Source organism: Typopeltis vanoorti, chromosome 2 (genome assembly GCF_054136105.1).
Source record: "Typopeltis vanoorti isolate ZY-2024b chromosome 2, IOZ_Tvanoo_1.0, whole genome shotgun sequence".
Lineage (NCBI taxonomy): Eukaryota > Metazoa > Arthropoda > Arachnida > Uropygi > Thelyphonidae > Typopeltis > Typopeltis vanoorti.
Genome location: NC_143550.1, coordinates 68,990,076 through 69,011,349, shown reverse-complemented (window position 1 = coordinate 69,011,349; position 21,274 = coordinate 68,990,076). Strand labels below are relative to the sequence as shown.

The following is a 21,274-nucleotide window of genomic DNA, read 5'->3' as shown; positions in this document are numbered from 1 at the left end:
GAGAATAACTTATTATACTAAATTGTATCAACTGTATATATACTGTGTGTGTGTGCGCGCGTGCACACACACACACACACACACACACACAGTTGAAATTGGCTGGAATGAGCATAGAAATAACAAGATCACAGCTGTAATGAGCAAAAAAGCATAATGATTTTAACTATTATTTTAATGGCTGATAAAGCCTACTTTTGTTTAGGAGTGCCCCTTTATTTACAATGTCATTGGTTTTTTACTCAAATCTCTACTCAAAGGGGCACTAATAAACGAAAGTAGGCCATATTAGTCATTAAAATAATAGTTTATTTTAGAGGAGTAACATGGGAATTTTCCTAGAAATAATACCTATAATGATTTTAATTTATGCATATTCCTATACAACTGCTCACTTTTAATAGCATACTATACATACATACTGTACAAATTTGGTTAACTATGCAAACATTAATTGCTCAGGTAGTTTCTGATAAATTCTAGGAAAAGACAAAAATGAAAGAAGTGACAGCTTTTATAACCCTGCATCAGATTAGGGCCCAGGTTATACTTAATACTGTCCTTGGGGGAGCATCCATCACTAGCCTCTGGCCTTCCCCTCTCTCTCACTTTACCCAAACACTACCGTGACTGTAAAAATTAGTTAAAAATTAACCTTTTTGTCAAAAACATGTCTGCTAAAGAAAGTGTCTTGATTCATAAAAAAGTTAATTATTCGCAAGTTAAAATGAGTATTAAATTATTTAAGGAATTTACAACGTATACTGGAATATTAATTAAAACACTTTAATAAATACCTCCTATATTTCGGCAATGTCACATTGCCATCTTCATGGGAACATACAACTATGACAAGTACGTAGGCACTACAAAAAGCAAATGAGGCAGAAGAGAGAAACCTAGAGTTTTCTCTCTTCCTAAAGTCCTAAAGGTGCCCCCTAGTGGGCTATATTGGGTTGTCTTGGCTGTTGGGCTGAAGTTCTCAAGGTGCAAGCTTCCCAAATTTGGGGCAGTCATATACACCCAAATTTGATGAGGTTTGGAAAGTTTTTTTAGAGCTGAAGCTGATTCCACGAACAATCTTTCATATTTAAATATAAAGCTCTACAAGAAATGAAGATAAACAAAGAAATAGTAATCACCCAAGTGGATAAGGGAAATGCCACTGTGGTTCTCAACCAAACCAACTACACAGGTAAGCTTAATGCTTTATTGTTAGATCAGGCTACCTACCTCCCTATTGAGTATAATCCCACCAGCTCCCAAATTAGAACACTCCAAAGGCTCCTTAAGAAAGTCACTTCTTGGCCTCTGGAAGTTACCAGAAAAAAAACCTTCTAACTCTAGATCCCCCCCCCCACGAATATATGAACTTCCAAAAATACAAACAAAATGTGCCATTACGTCCAATAGTAGATGGCATTGATTTCCCCACATACAAATTAGCTAAACATTTGGCCAAAGCGCTCACACACTATACTGGCAACACACCATCACACATAAAAAAACTCAGCCCCCTTCAAAGCCAGTATAGAAAACCTTTCACTCCAACATAATGACATAATATTGGTCCGTTTTGACATCTCCTCCCTATTCACAAATGTCCCACTTAAGGAAACCTTAAAGCTTATCCAAGCTAAATTTCCTCCCAATATCTCAGCCCTATTTCAGTTCACAATGAACTCAGGCTATTTCGTTCGGCAAAGAAAATTCTACAAGCAGATAGAGGGGACAGCGATGGGTTCACCACTCTCCCCACCCCCCTGGCCAACTTCTTTATGGAAACTTCTGAAGAGAAAGCCTTAAACTCAGCTCCACAAAACCCCACTGTTTGGCTTTGCTACGTTGATGTTGTGTTCGCTATTTGGCAACATGGTTCAGATACACTCACTCACTCCTTAATACACTTAAACAACCAATAAACCAGAATCCAGTTCACCTTGGAAAAAGAGGAAAACAACAGTCTCCCTTTCCTAGATACTCTAATCACTTGCCAGCCTGAAGGATCCTTTGTTTTCTCTGTTTACAGAAACCCACCCATACAGGCAGATACAATCAACAGCAATCCCCCCCACCTCCACACACAACAATATGGGGTTATAAAAACACTATATAACAGGGAAAAATTAATCTGTTCAGATGACAATGCCCTAACCACTGAACTAAACCACATCCTTAACACTTTCCTAGCCAATAGCTACAACCCCAAAAAAATCCAAAAAATATTAAAACCAGTTAACCACAACCCCCCCCCACCACCACCAACCTCTTCATAACAAAGATTACACTAAATCCATCACCATTCCCTATATCCAGGGCACCTCTGAAAAGTTAACCAAAATCTTAAAAAAATATGACCTGAATTCTTGTTACAAACCATATAAAAAATTGGCATCCCTTATCTGCTCCACCAAAGACCAACCACTTCCCCTGTCCTACTTTGCGCAAACAAGCAGGACAGAAAATGTCAGGATTTCAGAACACAAAGACTACATCAGGTTTCACCAGTACAGCCATTCTGAGCTTGATATCCACCACAGAATACGTTGGAAGAAAGCCACATTAATACACCGTAACAAATTTAAATATGAAAGATTGTTCATGGAATCAGCCTCAACTCTAAAAAAATTTCCAAACCTCAACAAATTTGGGTGCATGAGACTGCTCAAATTTGGGAAGCTTGCACCTTGAGAAAGTCAGCCAAACACCAAGACAACCCACTATAGCCTGCAAAGGGACACCTTTAGGACTCTATGAACAACAGTAGTTTTCTCTCTTCTGCCTCATTTGCTTTTTGTAGTGCCTGCGTGCACTTGTCATAGTTGTATGTTCCCATAAAGATGGCAATGTGACATTGTCAAAATATAGGAGGTATTTATTAAAGTTTCATTTAATATTCTAGTATACGTTGTAAATTCCTTAAATAATTTAATAGTCATGTGTTACCAAATGTATAAGCCTATCTACAAGAAGTTAAAATGAGGTATGAAAAATGTTGAGGTTGTGTAAAAAAAGTTTTCTTTGTCCTCTTTAATAGCATCAACATTGTTGAAAAAATAAAGATGTTTACATATCAGCACTGGAAAACAACATAACTGAAAACAAAAAAATTTAGAAAGTATGAGCTTGTTCACTACACAAAGCAGTGCTGAATTTTCAGTAGATAATCTTCAAGGCTCAAGAAGAAAAATTTGTTAAACAATTTGGATGCAAGGATTTTGCATGTAACAAGGATTGGTTGGATCGATTTAAAAAATGACATAAAATCATTTTTTAAAAAGACTAACTGAAATCATGTTATAACAAGCCAAAAGGCTATTTTACCGGTGATATAAGTTAAGTTTAAGGGCGATGGTAAATCCCATATTATTCTACAGCCGGGTACGAAACTCAGATCGAAATCCTAGAGTTTCATGCCGAAAAAACTATCAGCGAGCCCAAGTGTAAGTAATCACTTGGGTAGTACAACACCAGGGCAACTCAGAGCAAAGGTGGAGTAAGCTCTGTCACTGTCCTTAATATTCTCTCATAATGTAAAACGCAGCTCCCAGGAGATGTATTACTGTTTTACATTATGAGAAGAGGTCACTACCAGACCGGTTTCAACTCTTTTTGAGGTCTCATCAGTGAGTAGGTAGACCTGGAATATCAAGGTTTTAAGTGAACTGAACTTACATATACCTCTACTAACGAATTGCTAAACTAGTGTACTTATATATTGTTATTACTACTATAACAAGCCAAAAGGCTATTTTATATATTTTATATATTGTTATAGTAGTAATAACTACTAGAGGGTTGCTACCAGAGTTTGTTGTGAGTGCTCCATAAGCCAAAGTTTGCAAGGAGAGGTACTAAACAGATATTGCGGATTGTCTGGACCTCCTGAGATCAGGCTTTGGACATTGTGGAGATTCTCATGCAGTAATAATAATTAAACAGAATAGGAAAGGAAATATTAACAAAAAAGGATGCTAACATGATAGAAAGAAGACCCAGAGGAAGATCTAAGTAGACCAATGGTATTGCATCGGTCTACCTAGAAGACCAAGATGCGAGATAGCAATATCAGCATTCTCACAAAAAAACAGATGAATTGATAAAACTATTGACAGAAATGTTAAAATCGTGTAGGAATATCAGTATCCTGTATATCCATTTGGGATACAAAGCAAGAATTTGATGATAAGTAAAAAACATTTCTCACTAAGCTTTCACTGAGTTGATACAGACCTCTACAGAATAATTTGACAATAATATTATATGGCATAGAAAGAATATTAAATTACCTTTTTTGTTGTTGTTGTTTTTGTTATTAATGTGACTCCTGCCCATAAAAGAATTTTGCAAACCTATTACTCAGTACTGCAGATGGGGATGAATTTTTTTTTTTTTATTAATTTTATTTATATATATTTTACACAGTCCAGAAACTCTGTTCTAGAGACTAAAAACATTTTTCAAATCAGATCTTCAATATTTCACAAGGTGGTAGTCTCACATCAGGCAATGAAATTCAACTCCCATCAAAAGACAATCACAAACATTCATATTCATAGTGGTATTCGAACCCATAGCCTGTAGGAGAGCAGATATGCTAACCACTTGTCCAACAAGGTAGCTGTTGTACAAGAGGGATATATGGAAGTGTACTGAATCCAGTTAAGGATGACGGTGTATCAGAACTTATAGATCAACATATACAACTTTTGTTCATATCTGGAATATTCTGGAAGGCAACAAAGCCTCATGAAGCAGTGTATCAAAATGAAAATGGCTACAATGGTAAATAATCTCAATATTCCTCTTTCTGATTCTATGGTTAGTATGGCATGGTCCACCAGATAACACTTGCTTCTTTTTCATGAGTCAGACAGAACTCACATGCATCTGTTGTCCTTATCTCTCCCATAATAGCACATGATTTATTCATATATTTAAATGGTCTGATGAGGCAAAAACTGGATTAATCACACAGCCAAAGCAACTAACATTATAAAGAGGCATAATATCTGTTAGGTGTTTACCAGTTGGTTAGCTGGAAAAACAGTTAACAGATATTAAAACAACAATTTTTAAACAGGAAACATTCCTTGCATTCTAGACAGAATTTCAGCTAAGATCTTTCCAACCAAAGCATAGATGTCACATCCCCAAAATTGTGCTAGAGGAAACCGGAACATCTGGTGGAATGTTCATCTGGTTTCCTGTTTTTTTTGACCATCAAACCATTACTAGAAAGACTTCACTACCATCGAAGTCATAAAGATAGCTACCCACTTTCTCATCAAATACACATGTGAAAGTAATGTATTTAAGACCAATTCCTGGCTACCTTTTGCCCTCAAGATAAGAAAGAAGATAACTATTCCTGATGTACAAGTTCCTTCAAACTTGGAGGAAGGAGATTTAAAAATAAAAAAATAAAAATTTCCCATTCTTCTGAAAGTAGCATACAAATCAGTGCTTTTGTTTTTTCAAACCTTACATAGCTGGAAACATGCTTTTTTCAGTATAATTTTTTGCAGACTATCATGTATACATGTGTATGCATGAAGTTTACTGAATTCTAGTAAAAAATATCTGATATATTACAGGTTAGGTAATGGGGCAGGAACTATATGTTAAATAAATTAAATGGATATTAAATCAAACATCATTTCAAAGCCGAATACAGAAACTATACAAGTCTTGTGTGAAAATTGACCAGAGAGCTTGCAGGAATACACTCACCACCATACTACGAGTTTCCCTAGCCGAACCTTATAGGAGACACGAACACTAGCCCAAGTGCCCGTATATTCGCCTCCTATTAGTCCATTTAGATAGGGTTTAACCTGTCTGACAGGAGGGGTCTGATAGGGACTATATGTCTGTGAAAATATTAGTGGTGGTGATGGTCAGTGGTAGATGGTATTGGTGCAGATCGGGGTTTCTCAAACTATGTTCCGCGAGAAGTTCTGGAATTTGTCATTTTAGTTTTCTAAGCATTTTTCATGAATAAATATTTTATAGTAGAAATATTCTGAGCAGAATAATATTCCTGAATATGTCGAAAAGCTCAGACCCAGAACGCCTAATAAGATCTGTGTATCGTTAATTTTCACACATCGAAACCTTTCAACATTTGGGAAAGGGAATACCGCTGTTTATGATGGGTCATAAAAATTGCCTGCAAGCAGATTATAACAATGAGTGGCATATCCTCTGTTCTCAAAACTGAAGGAAATGACATCTGTGTAGCAAATGTCAGTGACCAAGTAGCATATTTTTAAACATGGAAATATTCATGAATTCTCGTTAATTTTCACAAATCAAAATCTTTCAACGATCGGGAAAGAGAATACCGCCGTTTATGACCGATCATAAAAATTGCTTGCACGCCGATTACAACAATGGGCAGTGTGTTCTCAAAACTGAACGAAATAACATCTGTGTTGCAAATGTCAGTGACCAATCAGCAAGGAAGTATAAAGAAAATTTTTCGACTGAAATTGAAGATCAAGGTAGTCTGTATCCGGTTCTCAAATCTATTAATACTGAATACTTTCTTCGCAAGTTCGTATTGCTGTGTAAGTGCTTGTTCTGAAACTGGAGTGCCGTGATTTTTTTAAAAGTAATAGGAATAGACATTTAAATTTTAATATGAATAAGAGACAAGGCACTTTGTTTAATTTTGGTATTAAGAAATCTCTTATTGAAGGTGTTTGTAACGGAACTGATAGTGAGTCATCCACCTCAAACCTACAAAGATCTCCAGGATGTACAAAAGGAGGGGAAAACTACCAACACACAGGAGAAAAAGTCTGCATTCGCTTGTAAGTACTTATAATATAAATTTTTGGTGATCAGAATAGGATATATCGATGAAAATCAGCACAAATTAATTTAATGATGGTTCAATTGATGTTTAATTAATTATTAATCAATTATTAATTAATGAGCAATTACTAATTAATAATAAAAATCAGCTAAATTACCAATTACTTATTAATTAATACATTACAAAATAACCAAGGTGTTCCGTGAAAATTTCAGGATTTGTGAAGTGTTCTGTCGTAGAAAAAGTTTGAGAAACCCTGGTGTAGATAACATAGTTGCAGTTGGCGGAGACGGAGAGTTGTAGAGTAGTTGCAATCCCTCGATGAGTCTTTGGACTCTCTGGAGGTATTATGTAATAATAATAATAATATGTATTTTCTGTGCATAGAGCATGTTTTTAAACTTGAAGAGTTATATATTTTTGTTATTTAATTAATTTTGTTAATGTTTATAGCTTCATTTCCTCTAATTGCAGCTGCCATATTTGAATTTTATATTTTTTAAGGACCAGTAATTTTTTCTTAAAGACTAGTACCAAGCTACAAACCACACTATCAGAAATGCTGGTATAAATATGGTTCATTCTAGACAAAAATGAAGCAAACTATATTCACCATATCTGGTTTCACTTTGATTATTTCATCTCGTACAGCCCTTAAAGAATACTCCAAATACACATAAAAGTGAGCATGTGAAGGTATACCAATTTCCATCAGGCAGACTATCTTCCTCAACTACTAGGAATAATCTATAACAACTTAGCTGTGGCAATCTCCCTCTCCTGAATGGAGCAAGAGGGAACAGTCAAAACATATCAGAAAATGACAGAGGCATAATCCCAAATAAGAAATGAATAGCTTGAAATAGATTGTAAATAACAATCTGTTTAAACTTAAACAATACATGTTAATCAACTATTTGGTAATATGTTTTTGTCGAAAATTTTCAAATCTGTGTGGCTGAAGCATTTATCTGATTTTAACAATAAATTCAACGATTTAAGAAATGAATCAGCATTCATTTTTTTAAAAATAAATATTGCAACAACAAAACCTACCAACTTAAAATCTTATGCCATTTTGGATGTTTTCCACCCCGAAAAGAGGTCTGCGTCTCATAAACATTGTGTCCAATTCTCAGTTTTACATACGGATCCATTGATGTCAAAGAATAATTTTTTACAAGATTGGCCTATAAAGTAAAAATTACACTTTATTAAAAACAATATTCAATACTAACTTAAAAATAATTACTAATACTTAACAAGTCAAAGTTCTGAATACTTCTTGGAATATAAAAATTCAAAATCTCTTAAGGACATCAACTTTATCAGCCAGATAAGCAAGTGTGATTATAAAATTCTTTGTAAAAGAAGGTTTAACGTCAATAGAAATTCATTCGAAGTTCATAAAAGTTTATGGCCACTCATCTCCTTCATTTTCGACAATTAATAAATGAACAAACCAGGACAACAGGTATAGATATCTCAATTTACATTTATTAGCAGAACACAATAGAATAACATGTTGGAGTAATTGCAGGATTACATTACTATTAAGATACAGGGATCACTCAACAAAGCAAACACACAGGAAAACTTATTAACTGCATGACAACTCTAAGAAGTCCAAAGACATCACAGGAGTACAAGGGAGGTCTGAAAAGTTCTTGGCCTCCACCATAGATGGCAACACTATCAGCAAGATTTTTTTTTTTTCTAAGTTGGTACAAGCATCCATGTGAAATTGCAAGTCATTCTATCAAGTAGTTTGTTTTATACAGCTGTCTGAAACAAAAGTGTTGTCTGTACCCCTTGAAATGGATTCCTTGAAATTGAGTATCGTGTGGTTATAAAATTCTTTGTAAAAGAAGGTTTAACGTTAAAGGAAATTCATTCGAAGTTCATAAAAGTTTATGGGCACTCATCGCCTTCGTTTTCGACAATTAAGAAATGGACTGCCGAGTTTAAATGTGGCTGTACCAGCCTTGAAGATGATCCACATGAAGAACGTCCAAAAAGTGTAACACCACCAGAAATCATTAATCAAGTGCATGATATGGTATTGGATGACGTGATCAAAGTGCGTGAAATTGCTGAGGCTATAGGCATTTCAAAAGAACATTTAGGATATATTTTGCATGAAGAATTGCAAATGAAAAAGATTTGCGCAAGATGGATGCCTTGCTTGCTCACAGCAAATCAAAAAATGCACTTGCATGAAAATCTTTGAACAGTGCTTGGAGGTTTTAACAAGAATAAAACTGATTTTGTGCATTGATTTATTACTATGGATGAGACTTGGATTTGCCATTACACACCAGAATCCAAACAGCAGTCAAAACAGTGGACAGAAACCAGTTGTTCAGCACCAAAGAAGATAAAGTCAGTTCCATCAGCAGGAAAAGTCATGCCATGCATTGGTGTTTTGGGATGCTAAAGGCATTTCGTTTATTATCTTGAAAAGGGTAAAACAATAACCGTGGAATATTATTCCAATCTTTTAACCAGACTAGACAAAAAAATTCGTGAGAAAAGGCCCAGTTTGCAGAAGAAAAAAATCATCTTTCATCAGGACAATTCATCTGTCCACAAAAGTGTTTTGGCAATAGGAAATTTAAGGGATCTGTACTATGAATTGCTGGAACATTCACCCTATTCCCCAGATTTGGCTCCCTCTGACTTCTCTTCCCAAAACAAACTCTTCCTCGCTGGTCAGTGTTTTCTTCAAAGCAAGAGGTGATTGCAGCTGTAGAGGGTATTTTGCAGATCTTACTGAAAACAGAGATGGGATAATGACACTGGAGCATCACTGGAATAAATGTATTAGTCTTAAAGGAGATTATGTTGAAAAATAAAAATACTTTTGAAATTATAAATTCGTTTTTTCATTGTTAAGCTGAGAACTTTCCAGACTGCCCTCATACACTGTGCACACTTAATCCTCCATTTATAAATGCAACACCACTATCTACACACTATGCCATTATCCATCATCTACATCATGCTATCCACCACCTACTAATAGTATTTTTTGTCTGTAAATTAAGTGTGTACTCTGGACAATTTTCCAATATGAAAGATGAAAGCCTCTGTTTTCCTAGAGAAGGAAACCTTGCTATCTCCATCAGATCAGCTCAACTAATCTTCAATTAAAAAAGCATTTGAAGACTCCTTGTCATGATGAGAATCAATCTCAAGTCTTTTCCATCTGAATGATGCATTATCCTGTCATTCTTATATCTAGGGTTTAATCACAAATAAAAAAGGAAGCCCCCCCCTTCCCCCATAATACCAAACACCAAAGTTTACAACACCAGTAAAGTATATCAGTTGGGTTAATGGTTGAAATAAAAAGAAGCTATTTAACATCTGCTTATACAACAAACTGCAGGTTTCATTAACTCAAGCATACTAAACAGAAGAATGAAAAAATAGCCTAATCAGGTTGTTGGTTGGTTTTAGATGTCAGAATATAGGAAAAATCCTGTTCCCACCTTATGAGATCAGTTAATACACCTTTTATTTCCAAGTCCAATAAAGGAAAGCAATATAAATTATAAATATTTCATTTAAAGCAGCTATTCTGAAAAAAAAAAAAAAAAAAAGTCAGAATAAGGAGGATACTTAAAGTCTGTGCTAGTTATACCTAAAAGAAAATCAATACTTTAAATCTAATCAGGTGGTGATGGATTACTGATAAGTAAAAACTATCTGTATCAGTCATATAACAGGTAAACAAAAGCTAGTTTAAGTATGATTAATGACTTTCAGTCTTCCACAGAAAGGTTGCAAAATTTGCAATATACTGGTTGAGGATAGATCCTGTGTAGGATGCAAGTTGATAATTACATCAGATTATTTTAAAAGCAAATTTTTGAATATGAAAAAAAGAATCCAAAAGTTTCAACTTGTAGCAAAAGCAAATTAATATCCATTATGATTTTATGCTGAGCAGCAAAATAATGTCTTATAAGAATATAACCTTCAGCATTAGTCACTTGTGTTTGCTTATGCAACTTTTGTACAAGAAAAAAAAAAAAAAACGCTCTCCAGGAGTGTACATATTCATCTTTTTCTATGGCTTCCAATTAAGAATTTCATTAGTGAAAACAATTTGAAAAACAATAAACAGATACGATAATTTCTTTTAACAGTTTTCAATGCAAAGATGAAGCCTTTTTAGCTCTCATCTTCATATCCCTGATTTTATGTAATGATCAGGAGTTAACTTATAAAAATACAACTTTCAAAACATGAGATTCCGTGATACTGAATGTTCTTGCTCAAAGAGTTTCTGCTTTGTCTATGATGAGACCAAAGTCAGAAGAACTGTCTTCAAAACCGTTAAAATCACTAATAAAAGTTGAATATATGGGTTCCTGGTCAGAGATAAGGTGCCTTGGTATTGTACCACACTTGAACTCAAGCAAACCAACAGCTATTTTCTCATAAAGCATGCCATAACTTTCAAAACTTTTTTTTAGGTCTAAAAGCTAACAATTTTACTACTTGGCCAAGAAACCATAATGAACTTTTTTTTTCTTAATGTAAGCCATATGACGTTTGTATACCTGGTATCTCCAATCTTCTAATAAATTAAATTGGTGTTGTACCTTTAAAGGTGCATCACATTAAGCTTAGCAGCTAAACAAAGAAAGTTTCTTTACATTTAGTTCTGAAAGCTGCATATAATCAAGAATGAATGAGGAATCTAACTGGTTTAGCTTTAATACGCAAGCTCACAGAGATATACTAATAATATTTATATATCAAATCTATTAAACTAGAGACTCTTTTTCTGCTCACTATGATTGCCAACCTCACTGTCTAAGATTGCCAGCATGGTGGCAGTTCCACTGACAATGTGATCGGTAAGTACTAGAGCAACGTTCCCTCTATGCTATGTGCATGTGTGTGCAATACATGAGTCAAAAAGGGAACACACACACTGTGTGCACAATTTTTTTGCTTTCAGAATTTCTAATTTACGGTCAATTTTTGAATACTATAAAAATGAATTATACGAGAAATAATACTTGTTACTTATTTTATTTAGTAATTTGTCCAATGTCTCCAATCCAATATCATTCTAACCTATTCCAAGTTAATACACTCTAATTAGTTACTTTTAGACTGCACCATGTGGGTGAAGTAACACTGACATCAGTAAGTTGCAGAGGCATATTTGTTTCAAGTGTGTACTCTAGACAATATAGTCACTTGAATTTTTGTAGCTATGCAGATTTAAGCAAATTAATTTAGCACTCAAAAGTTTAAAGATTATATAGCATAGCAAGATGAAAAAGGGGAATAAAATGTGTTAACAGTTTTTTTTTACATAGTAATATTAATGCATTAAACCCTCAAAATATCACTGTCGAAAATAAAGCAGAAAAAAAATAGCAAATTCATTTAAATTTGAGTGGCTGGACATGCGTGACATAATTCATTTATAAACTGCATGGGTATACAGTATTTAAGTAGCTGAAGGAGTAACCATTTAGATTGTTCTTATAAAAATATTTAGCATGCAGCCTACAAGATCTGTTAACAAAGATGTGTCCTACACACATCTTTGAATGGACATATCTGAGAATGGAAACTTTTGCACAAAATGTTTTTCACATGCACATAAGTGCAACAAATATTAGAGGGATTGCTGGTCCTGGGTATATACTGAATTGATATGGATTTTAAAAAGTTAATCTGTTGAAATTTACTATGACCACCTTAATAAATGGAGTTAAATACATCTCAACTTGCAGCTAACCAAAGTGAACGAAAATTTACATTTGTCAGGCAAAAATAGAAAACATAGGTTCATCAATCTTTGTATTTGAAAGTTTATTTTTCACTTGGTCAGACTATAATAAATTTAGTTTAATCCTTTATCCAAGTGTGTACAAACAAAGTTTGCACCTGAAAGTATCTTCAGGACTGGGATAAAGTGGTACAACACCGGCGACTCCTTGCAAAGGTGGAGTAAGCTACCAACAATCCTATCTCAGTATCTCCCATAATGCAAAACACACCTCCTTGTGGATATGTATGATGTTATGCATTAAGGGAAGGGCCACTACCCAGACTAGTTTTGACCTTTATTGAGGTCTCTTCAGTGGGAGCCAGACCCAAGTGGAGATACCAAGGCAGAAGCATTAGCAAGGTCATCTCCTCCTATTGGAGCTGCCAAACAGTGTGCCACCTTTTTATTAAATTACTCTGGATTTAGAGAAAGATGTTGAAAGTTTATTTTTAGAAGTTAAACAGTAATGGTCCAAAAACAGACCCATGAGGTACACCACTAGTGACTTTCCCCTTCCAGGATATTGTTCCCCCATACACAGCTCATTGATACCTATCATGTAGCCAGTCTCCAATCCAATGCACGAATCTAATATCCAACCCCATCTGCTCCAGTTTGACTATCAACTCATCATGTGGTAATCTATCAAAAGTCTTTGCAAAATTCAAGTATATTATTGTGTATCCCTCTCCTCTGTCCAAGGAAGCCATCACCTTATTGCAATAAGTAAGAAGATTACTAAAACATCGCCTCCCTTTAGCAAATCCATGCTGTCCATTAAAGATAATACCATTGTTGTCAACCCAATTCTGGATCCTAATTCTCACAAGCTTCTCCAACAACTTAAATACAACATCTGACACACAGATAGGCCTATAATTCGATGCTTGAGTTATATCATCATCCTTATGAAGCGGCACAATCTTGCCCACCTTCCACTCCTTTGGAACTTGACTAAATACAATACTCATATTAAAAAAATATTTCAAAGCAGATGTCAACTCCCTGGCACATTTCTTCAGAATACGTGGTGATATATTATCAAGTCCCACAGCCTTATTAACAACAACTTTGCTCAACTCCCCATACATCTCTCCTCACTTACAGTCAGTCTCTCTTCCTCATCATCATCAACTACTCTCAATCTCACCATGAAGTCACATTCACAAGAATGAAAGACCCTTATGAACTGCTCATTAAGTATTCATCAATGTTATGCTTCCATAATCATTATATTTTTTGCTGGCTACATATCGAAAGAACTCCCTCCCTAGGATTCTTATTGGCTTCATTAGCTAACTGCTGCTCATACCTCACTTTTGCTGCCCACCCTTACCAACCAAGTCAACCACCTTGCCTGGTGTTTTGTAATCCTCATGGAATTGGTTATTAGCACTTCTCTTATGCTGCCTCCATAATGCCCTTCTGTATCACATGCTTAATCTCTCTTTCATCCATTTCACACCTACCTAATTTAACCTTCTGACCCTTGGAATACATTTAGACACTGGTTCTATTAGATAGTTCTTGAATATTCCCCAAGCTGCATTGATCTCTTTTCCAGCTAACTCATTCCATGCTACACCTACAAGCTGTCTCCTGAGCTATTCATAATTACCACCTTTGTAGTTCCACATATACCCTTTTCTCACAGAGGTACTCATACTGCTGGCAACCACCCTGGTAATCACTTCATAGTCACTCTCACCAACTAGAAGGTGAGAACATGAAAATTACAATGGAAAATAGTTCTAAATTAATAAAGTATTTCAACTTGGTGTGAAGCATATGATTTTTTTTAATTAGTTATGAAATTTTTCACACACATTACACTCACTAAAATATCTTGAATAAATTTAGTTTAATCCTTTATCCAAGTGTAAGTAAACAAAGTTTGCACCTGAAGTATCTTCAGGACTGAGGCAAATCGTGGTAAAGGTGGACCACGCTCTCATCACTCCTTGTCTTAGTATCTCCCATAATGCAAAACACATCTCCTTGTGGACATGTATAATGCTAAGAATTAAGGGAAGGGCTACTACCCAGACCAGTTTTGACCTTTATTGAGGTCTCATCAGTGGGAGCCAGACCCAGAGATGGTGATACTAAAGTGGAAGCAATGGAGAAGTCATATTTACCTATACGAGTTGCCTTTTGGCAACTCGTATAGGTAAATATGACTTATTAAATTACTCTGGATTTAGAGAAAGATGTTGGAAGTTTTTTTCCACTTGGTTAGACTATAATAAATTTAGTTTATTCCTTTATCCAAGTGTAAGCAAACAAAGTTTGCACCTGAAAAAAACTTCCAACACTAAAATGTCTTCTTTTAAAATGGCTGACCAGGAAGAAGGTATCTTTAGAATAAATAGCAAACAATGAAAGTATTAATAAATTATTATATTCATTTTATTCTTGTGTGGCATTGAAAGTCAATACAGTTAATATGATCTTATTATAACTTCAAGTGCTAATAAAATTTAAAGCAAAACATTCTTATAAAAAATTTAATAAGTATTTATTTCATGCGCTGCTTTACCTCCATAACCGTAATGAGAAGTCTTCCATAGTGATTACTAGGTCTAAATACATTCCTCTGTTCTTGACTGCCAGTGGCATACTGTTGATCAGCAGTAGGAATCACTCGTAAAAAGTCATCAGGTAATTTACCTATCATTACCTAAAAAAGGAATATGAAAAAAATAACTGAAGTTTTGCAAAACTCATTTATCAAGATCAATATTTTTTGATAAAAGCTTGACACATGATATGTCCCAAGACCACACACACAAGGGGTCCGGGGTCCCAACACATAACACACAATGTGCATCTTGAAAACCTGACAGTTGTAATTGCTAAGGGAAGTATGGAGGAAGGCTGTTCTAAAGAGCAGAGTTCAATGGAGCTGGTAAAATATAAATGCTAAGCTTTCAGAAGATATTTTAATGATAAGTCCAAATAGTTTTTAATAAACCTAAAAAGAAATATGCAGACTTTCTTTGAAAGTTACTGACATTTCATTCAGAAATTCACAAAAAAAAAACACTATAAATTTCTTGCAGTCAGATAACTCGTGAACTCAAGATTAAATAAAATGCAATTCAACTGAGGTAACATGATACAAATTGTTATTACGTCATACCTCCAAGGACTGATCTCAGGAGGACACACTACCCTAATCCACTACACACATCTCACTGACATCCCTGCTACTTAATTCTCTAACTATTAATGACACTATTAGATGACACGACAGAATCACAGCTTTTTGAAATAAATTTTTAATAACTAAGCTTTAGATGGATAGCGACAAAGCGAGATGCTGCTCCCCCCCATGCTGCTTCTTCACTACTTCCTGATTACTGCTCTCCCATCCTCTTATGCAAGGAACAGACCACATTACAGGTACATTGCATGGTTTAAGTGGAACAACCTGAGACAATTTAATATAATGTCATTACATCCTTCTAGTTATATTCAGTACACTACACTCATGATTAATGAACAGTGGCTTGGCTTATAAATTATGTGAATTAAACTTCAGAAGAAAATTATATTCTTGTTATCAGTGCTTTTTGTGGGACAGTCTGCAATGGTATGGTTTTAATTTTCAACTTTTCCTACTAGCAAAGAATGCATACCGGCATTTATTGTTTAACAAAAAAAAAACACTGCTTGTTGTGATCCTTTACCCAAGTGAGTTTGCATGTGAACTATACCTTCACTGTTAAGCTACTTGTATAAAGAGGATGAATGCTCATCAATGATGACTAGTCTACACCATATGCAATGTGGCTGATATCTTCTTTATACCTGCTTGATAGCATCCTATACTTTTACAGCAGCTTTTCCCAAACTTTTCCTATAACAGAACACTTCACAAATCCTGAAATTTTCACAGAACACCTTGGATATTTTGCAATGTATTAATTAATAATTAATTCTTAATTTAGTTGATTTTTATTATTAATTAATAGTTGATTATTAATTATTAATTAAACATCAATTAAACATAAACATTAAATTAATTTGTGCTGATTTTCATTGAAATATCCCATTCTGATCATCAAAAATTTATAATATTATTATAAGTACTTACGAGTGAATGCAGACTTTTTCTCCTGTGTGCTGGTAGTTTTCCCCCTCCTTTTGTACATCCTGGAGATCGCTTTGTAGGCTGGTGGTAGAACTCACTATCTGTTGTGTCACAAACACCTTCAATAAGAGATTTCTTAATACCAAAATTAAACAATGTCTCTTGCCTCTTATTCATATTAAAATTTAAATCCGCAGGCCTATTACTTTTAAAAACTCACAGCACTATGGTTTTGAAACTTTCACCCTACAATACGAACTTGCGAAGAAAGTCAGTATTACTAGATTTGAGAACCAGATATAGACTATCTTGATCTTCAATTTTAGTGGAAAAATTTTCTTTATACTTCCTTGCTGATTGGTCACTAACATTTGCAACACAGATGTTATTTCTTTCAGTTTTGAGAACAGAGGATATGCCGTCCATTGTTGTAATTGGCTTGCAGGCAATTTTTATGATCGGTCATAAACGGAGGTATTCTCTTTCCCGATTGTTGAAAGATTTCAATGTGTGAAAATTAACGATAATTCATGAATATTTCCATGTTTAAAAATATGCCGCTTGGTCACTGACATTTGCTACACAGATGTCATTTATTTCAGTTTTGAGAACAGAGGATACCCACCCACTGTTATAATCCGCTTGCAGGCAATTTTTATGACCCGTCATAAACAGCGGTATTCCCTTTCCCAAATGTTGAAAGGTTTCGATGTGTGAAAATTAATTATAATTCATGAATACTTCCATATTTAAAAATACACAGCTTGGTCACTAACATTTCCTAAACAAATGTTATTAAGCGTTCTGGGTCTGAGCTTTGACATATTCACGAATATTATTCTCCTCAGAATATTTCCACTATAAAATATTTATTCATGGAAAATGCTTAGAAAACTAAAATAACAAATTCGAGAACTTCTCACGGAACACGGAATACAGTTTGGGAAATCCTGACTTGCAGAGTATCTGCATAATTTCACAATTGATCTACATTCTCTCCTCCAAATTTCACAAATACAGTCCAGTACTGTCTTAAACTGATCTCAAACTAAATCCCAGGCAATTTTGCAGACCATAGTAGGTCATCAAACTTGTTTGCTTAGTTTGTCATACAATTCATAATTATCACCCTTCTCAGCTTCGTGCTATCATAATTCAGCAATATACAAAATCAACTTCACTGTTTCTATAGAAAGACTCAAATACTTCATTTACACTTCCTCACAAGTCATCCAAACTAATAGTCAATTCTTTTGCACTTCCTCTCTTCTCAACATTCCTCATCTCAAACAAGAATGTTCAAACAGTTCAAACTACCATTTGAACATCCTTGAAAACGGGGTCTTTACCCACACACACATCATCATACTTTCTATTCCACTCTTCTACTTTCTAACCTTCTACTAATATCATGCCCTCCTTATAAACAGCTTCAAGGGATAAGCTCTGCTTCTCCCACATTTTCTGTAAAACCTCTCCAACACTGATCCTATAACAACTCCTCCTTACTAACATGTAGATCTATCATAGCACCCTTCTTCCTCCTATCCACTAGACTCTGTGAATTGCATCTTCTCACTGACTGACTGATTTTCCCTTTCAGTCATGTCCAACTGTAGGTGACTTTGTAGGCAATGCCCACAAATTATTCCTGGTGAGATTTTTACAGGGTAGTTCACCATTGCTTTCTCCAACCTTCCCAATTTTATCTGGGCTCAGGAACCGGCATATGGCTGGAGGGTATTCATAACTGTAATCCGTGTGTATGTGTGTGTGTGGGGGGGAATCTTCTCAACCTTTCCTCATATTTGAATTCTAGAGATCAGAAACTACCTTAGTTAACTCTGGACCCTTTTCAACATCTCTTCATCCATGAAACAAGAATCTCCTTACTTGTACAAGTCAGTGTCCTCCACACTCCCAGAATTCATTTTGTTGTTCTCACAATTTTGGCAATGTATCCCCTAAATTTCAGATCCTTATACACTATCACCCCAAGATCTCTTATTTCCTCCACATCAAACAATATATCCTGACGAAGCCTAAATTCTACATCCCATCTTTGTTTTCCAAATTTTAAAACCTTGCATTTCGCAACATTGAACTTGCATCCCCATTCCTGTGCCCATTCACTCAATCTAATCTAGTGATTAAGAGATTAAGATAAGTGAATGACTTCTTGTAAGGCCACATCTTCTGTACTCTTCATAGTTTGTCCAAACTTTGCATCATCTGCAAACATCTGAACATCCCCCATCCAAATCTTCGCCAATATCATTAACATACAGGTTAAACAGCAATGGCCCTAAAATAGAACCCCAAGACTTTCCTTTTCCAGGATATTGTCCCCCCATACACAACTTGCTGATACTTATCAGACAGCCAGTCTCCGATCTAATGCATTAATCTAATATCCAACCCCATCTGCTCTAGTTTGACTAGCAACATATTATGTAGTAATTTATCAAAAGCCTTCGCAAAATCTAAGTATACTACTGTGTTTTCCTCTCCTCTAATGAAACTGTCACCTTATTGTAATAAGCAAGTAAATTACTAAAACATGACCCTTCCTTTAGCAAATCCATGCTATCCATCAAAGATAATACCATTATTGTCAACCCAATTCTGGATCGTGGTTCTCACCTATAATTTGATGCTTGAGCTCTATCATCTCACTTATGAAGCGACACAATCTTGCCCTCCTTCCGCTCCTTTGAAACTCAACCCAACTCAATTCCCCATATATGGGGAATTGAGCAAACTTGATGTTAATTAGGCTGTGGGACTTGATAATATATCACTGCATATTTTGAAGGAATGTGCCAAAGTTAGCATCTTCCTTGACAAATTTGTTTAATATGTAGTATTACCCCTCTTTCGAGTCTTCAAAATTCGAGCCATCAAAATTCAAGGAGAACGGGCCCACCAGTCCGGAACATGGGGAGTTAGGTGCCGTAGGCACCATGGGGGACATAGCCCCCCCCCCAGTATATGTGTGTGTGTGTATATATATATATATATGGATAAAGATATAAAGAGAAAATTTAAATTACAGAAGCTAAAAATGTGATGAAGCTTTAGAAGCTATAATAAATAAGGGACAAGAAGTGAATTATGTATAAATTTCAATTTTCAATGATCCAGCAACAGCTGCAGAAGAATTTAATAAGTAGTGTGCATCAATGATATAATACAGGAGGAAACTATTATTATCTAAAATCATTCGAAAACTAATAAAATCTGAAGGTAAGAATAACATCCTTTAGTATTACTTCCAAACCTTCATGGAGTCCGAAGATTCAGCATGGTAGGTGAAAGGCTCACAGACCATAACTATTATATCTTGCCTTCACATTCCACTCATTCACTACTTGCCAAAAAAGAAATCAGCTTTTCACTTCTTTACTTGCAACCATTGTAGTTTTCAGGGATAATCTATCGTTCTCATATCACCCATTATCCTATGGAATTCCTATGTATTATGATAGGCTCCTCTCACTAATATGTCTAAATCATATCACCCCTCTTCCTATCTACGAAGCTCTGAAGACCATATTCCCTCAATTGTCCTCATACTTAATTCAAAGTTCTGAAGAGTTATTCACCTCTGCACTCTTTCCAATGTTTCCTTATCTAGCTAGGTGACCATATCTGTGCACAAAAATTCAAATGAGGCATAATAAACACTTTGAAATTATCACCTCCTTATCCATATGTGCTTTTTTTGTATTACAGCAGCTATTTTCAACAAAATTATGAACGAGTTCATCTTATTAGTGTTACTGAATTACATAATGGAAAAAATTAATCAGGAATCATACCTAGCATATTCTTGATAAGGATCATGACAAACCTGCTTAAGATATGACACCTGATTTAACAGTAACAAAATTGCAAAGTAACAGATATGCAATTTAAACAAATTACTCAATAACCACGGTAATTAACTTCAATGAAATGAAAGTACAGATATTTCGTACTGAAAATAAGAGTATCAGGGCGTTGAAGCAAGCAAATCAAAGAAATGGGAATACAAAGTACATATAACATCCTGTCTGCCCAAAGTATATCAGATTACATTCACAAGGTATCTGGTAAATGCCAGTTAATGATAGAGGTGACAGTTTGTCTTTTGTAGATGGCAAGAGATGAGAAATTTTGTTGATAGGAAAATATGTGAGAATATAATACTTCTTCAAAATTCTACCAATCGGTTCAGAGATACCAGAAATACTGTTCTGTAGAAAAAACGAATTAATGAACATCAATATTATATTCAATAATAAAACCTCAAAAGTCTGGTCTGGAACAACATAGTATTGACACCAAACATAATATCAGATGAGATGAAGCTTGTATTCTCCACAGAAGCTAGTTTAAATATGAATGCCTTTCAAAGAAAGTTGCAAAGCCCTTTTACATGGTCAAATCTGAATCGTAACAATTGTCTCTCTTTCTCCCCCCCCACCCCATCCAAAAAAGTTTGGGATATTTTATTTTATGTAACCATCAAAAATAGTTATTAATATTATTTATTAATATTAATTTCATG

At 35.0% G+C, this 21,274-nt stretch overlaps 1 protein-coding gene across 1 annotated transcript in view; it reads right to left on the bottom strand.

Moving 5' to 3' along the window:
- LOC150109143 (toll-interacting protein A-like) overlaps positions 1 to 21,274 on the bottom strand; it is a 128,611-nt gene that overhangs the window by 98,827 nt on the left and 8,510 nt on the right. Inside the window, exons 2-3 of the mRNA XM_090401657.1 lie at positions 15,166 to 15,306; positions 7,880 to 8,013 (exon numbers count right to left, since the gene is read on the bottom strand). Coding sequence (XP_090257783.1) covers positions 7,880 to 8,013; positions 15,166 to 15,306 — 275 coding nt within the window. The remainder of the gene's footprint in view (positions 1 to 7,879; positions 8,014 to 15,165; positions 15,307 to 21,274) is intronic.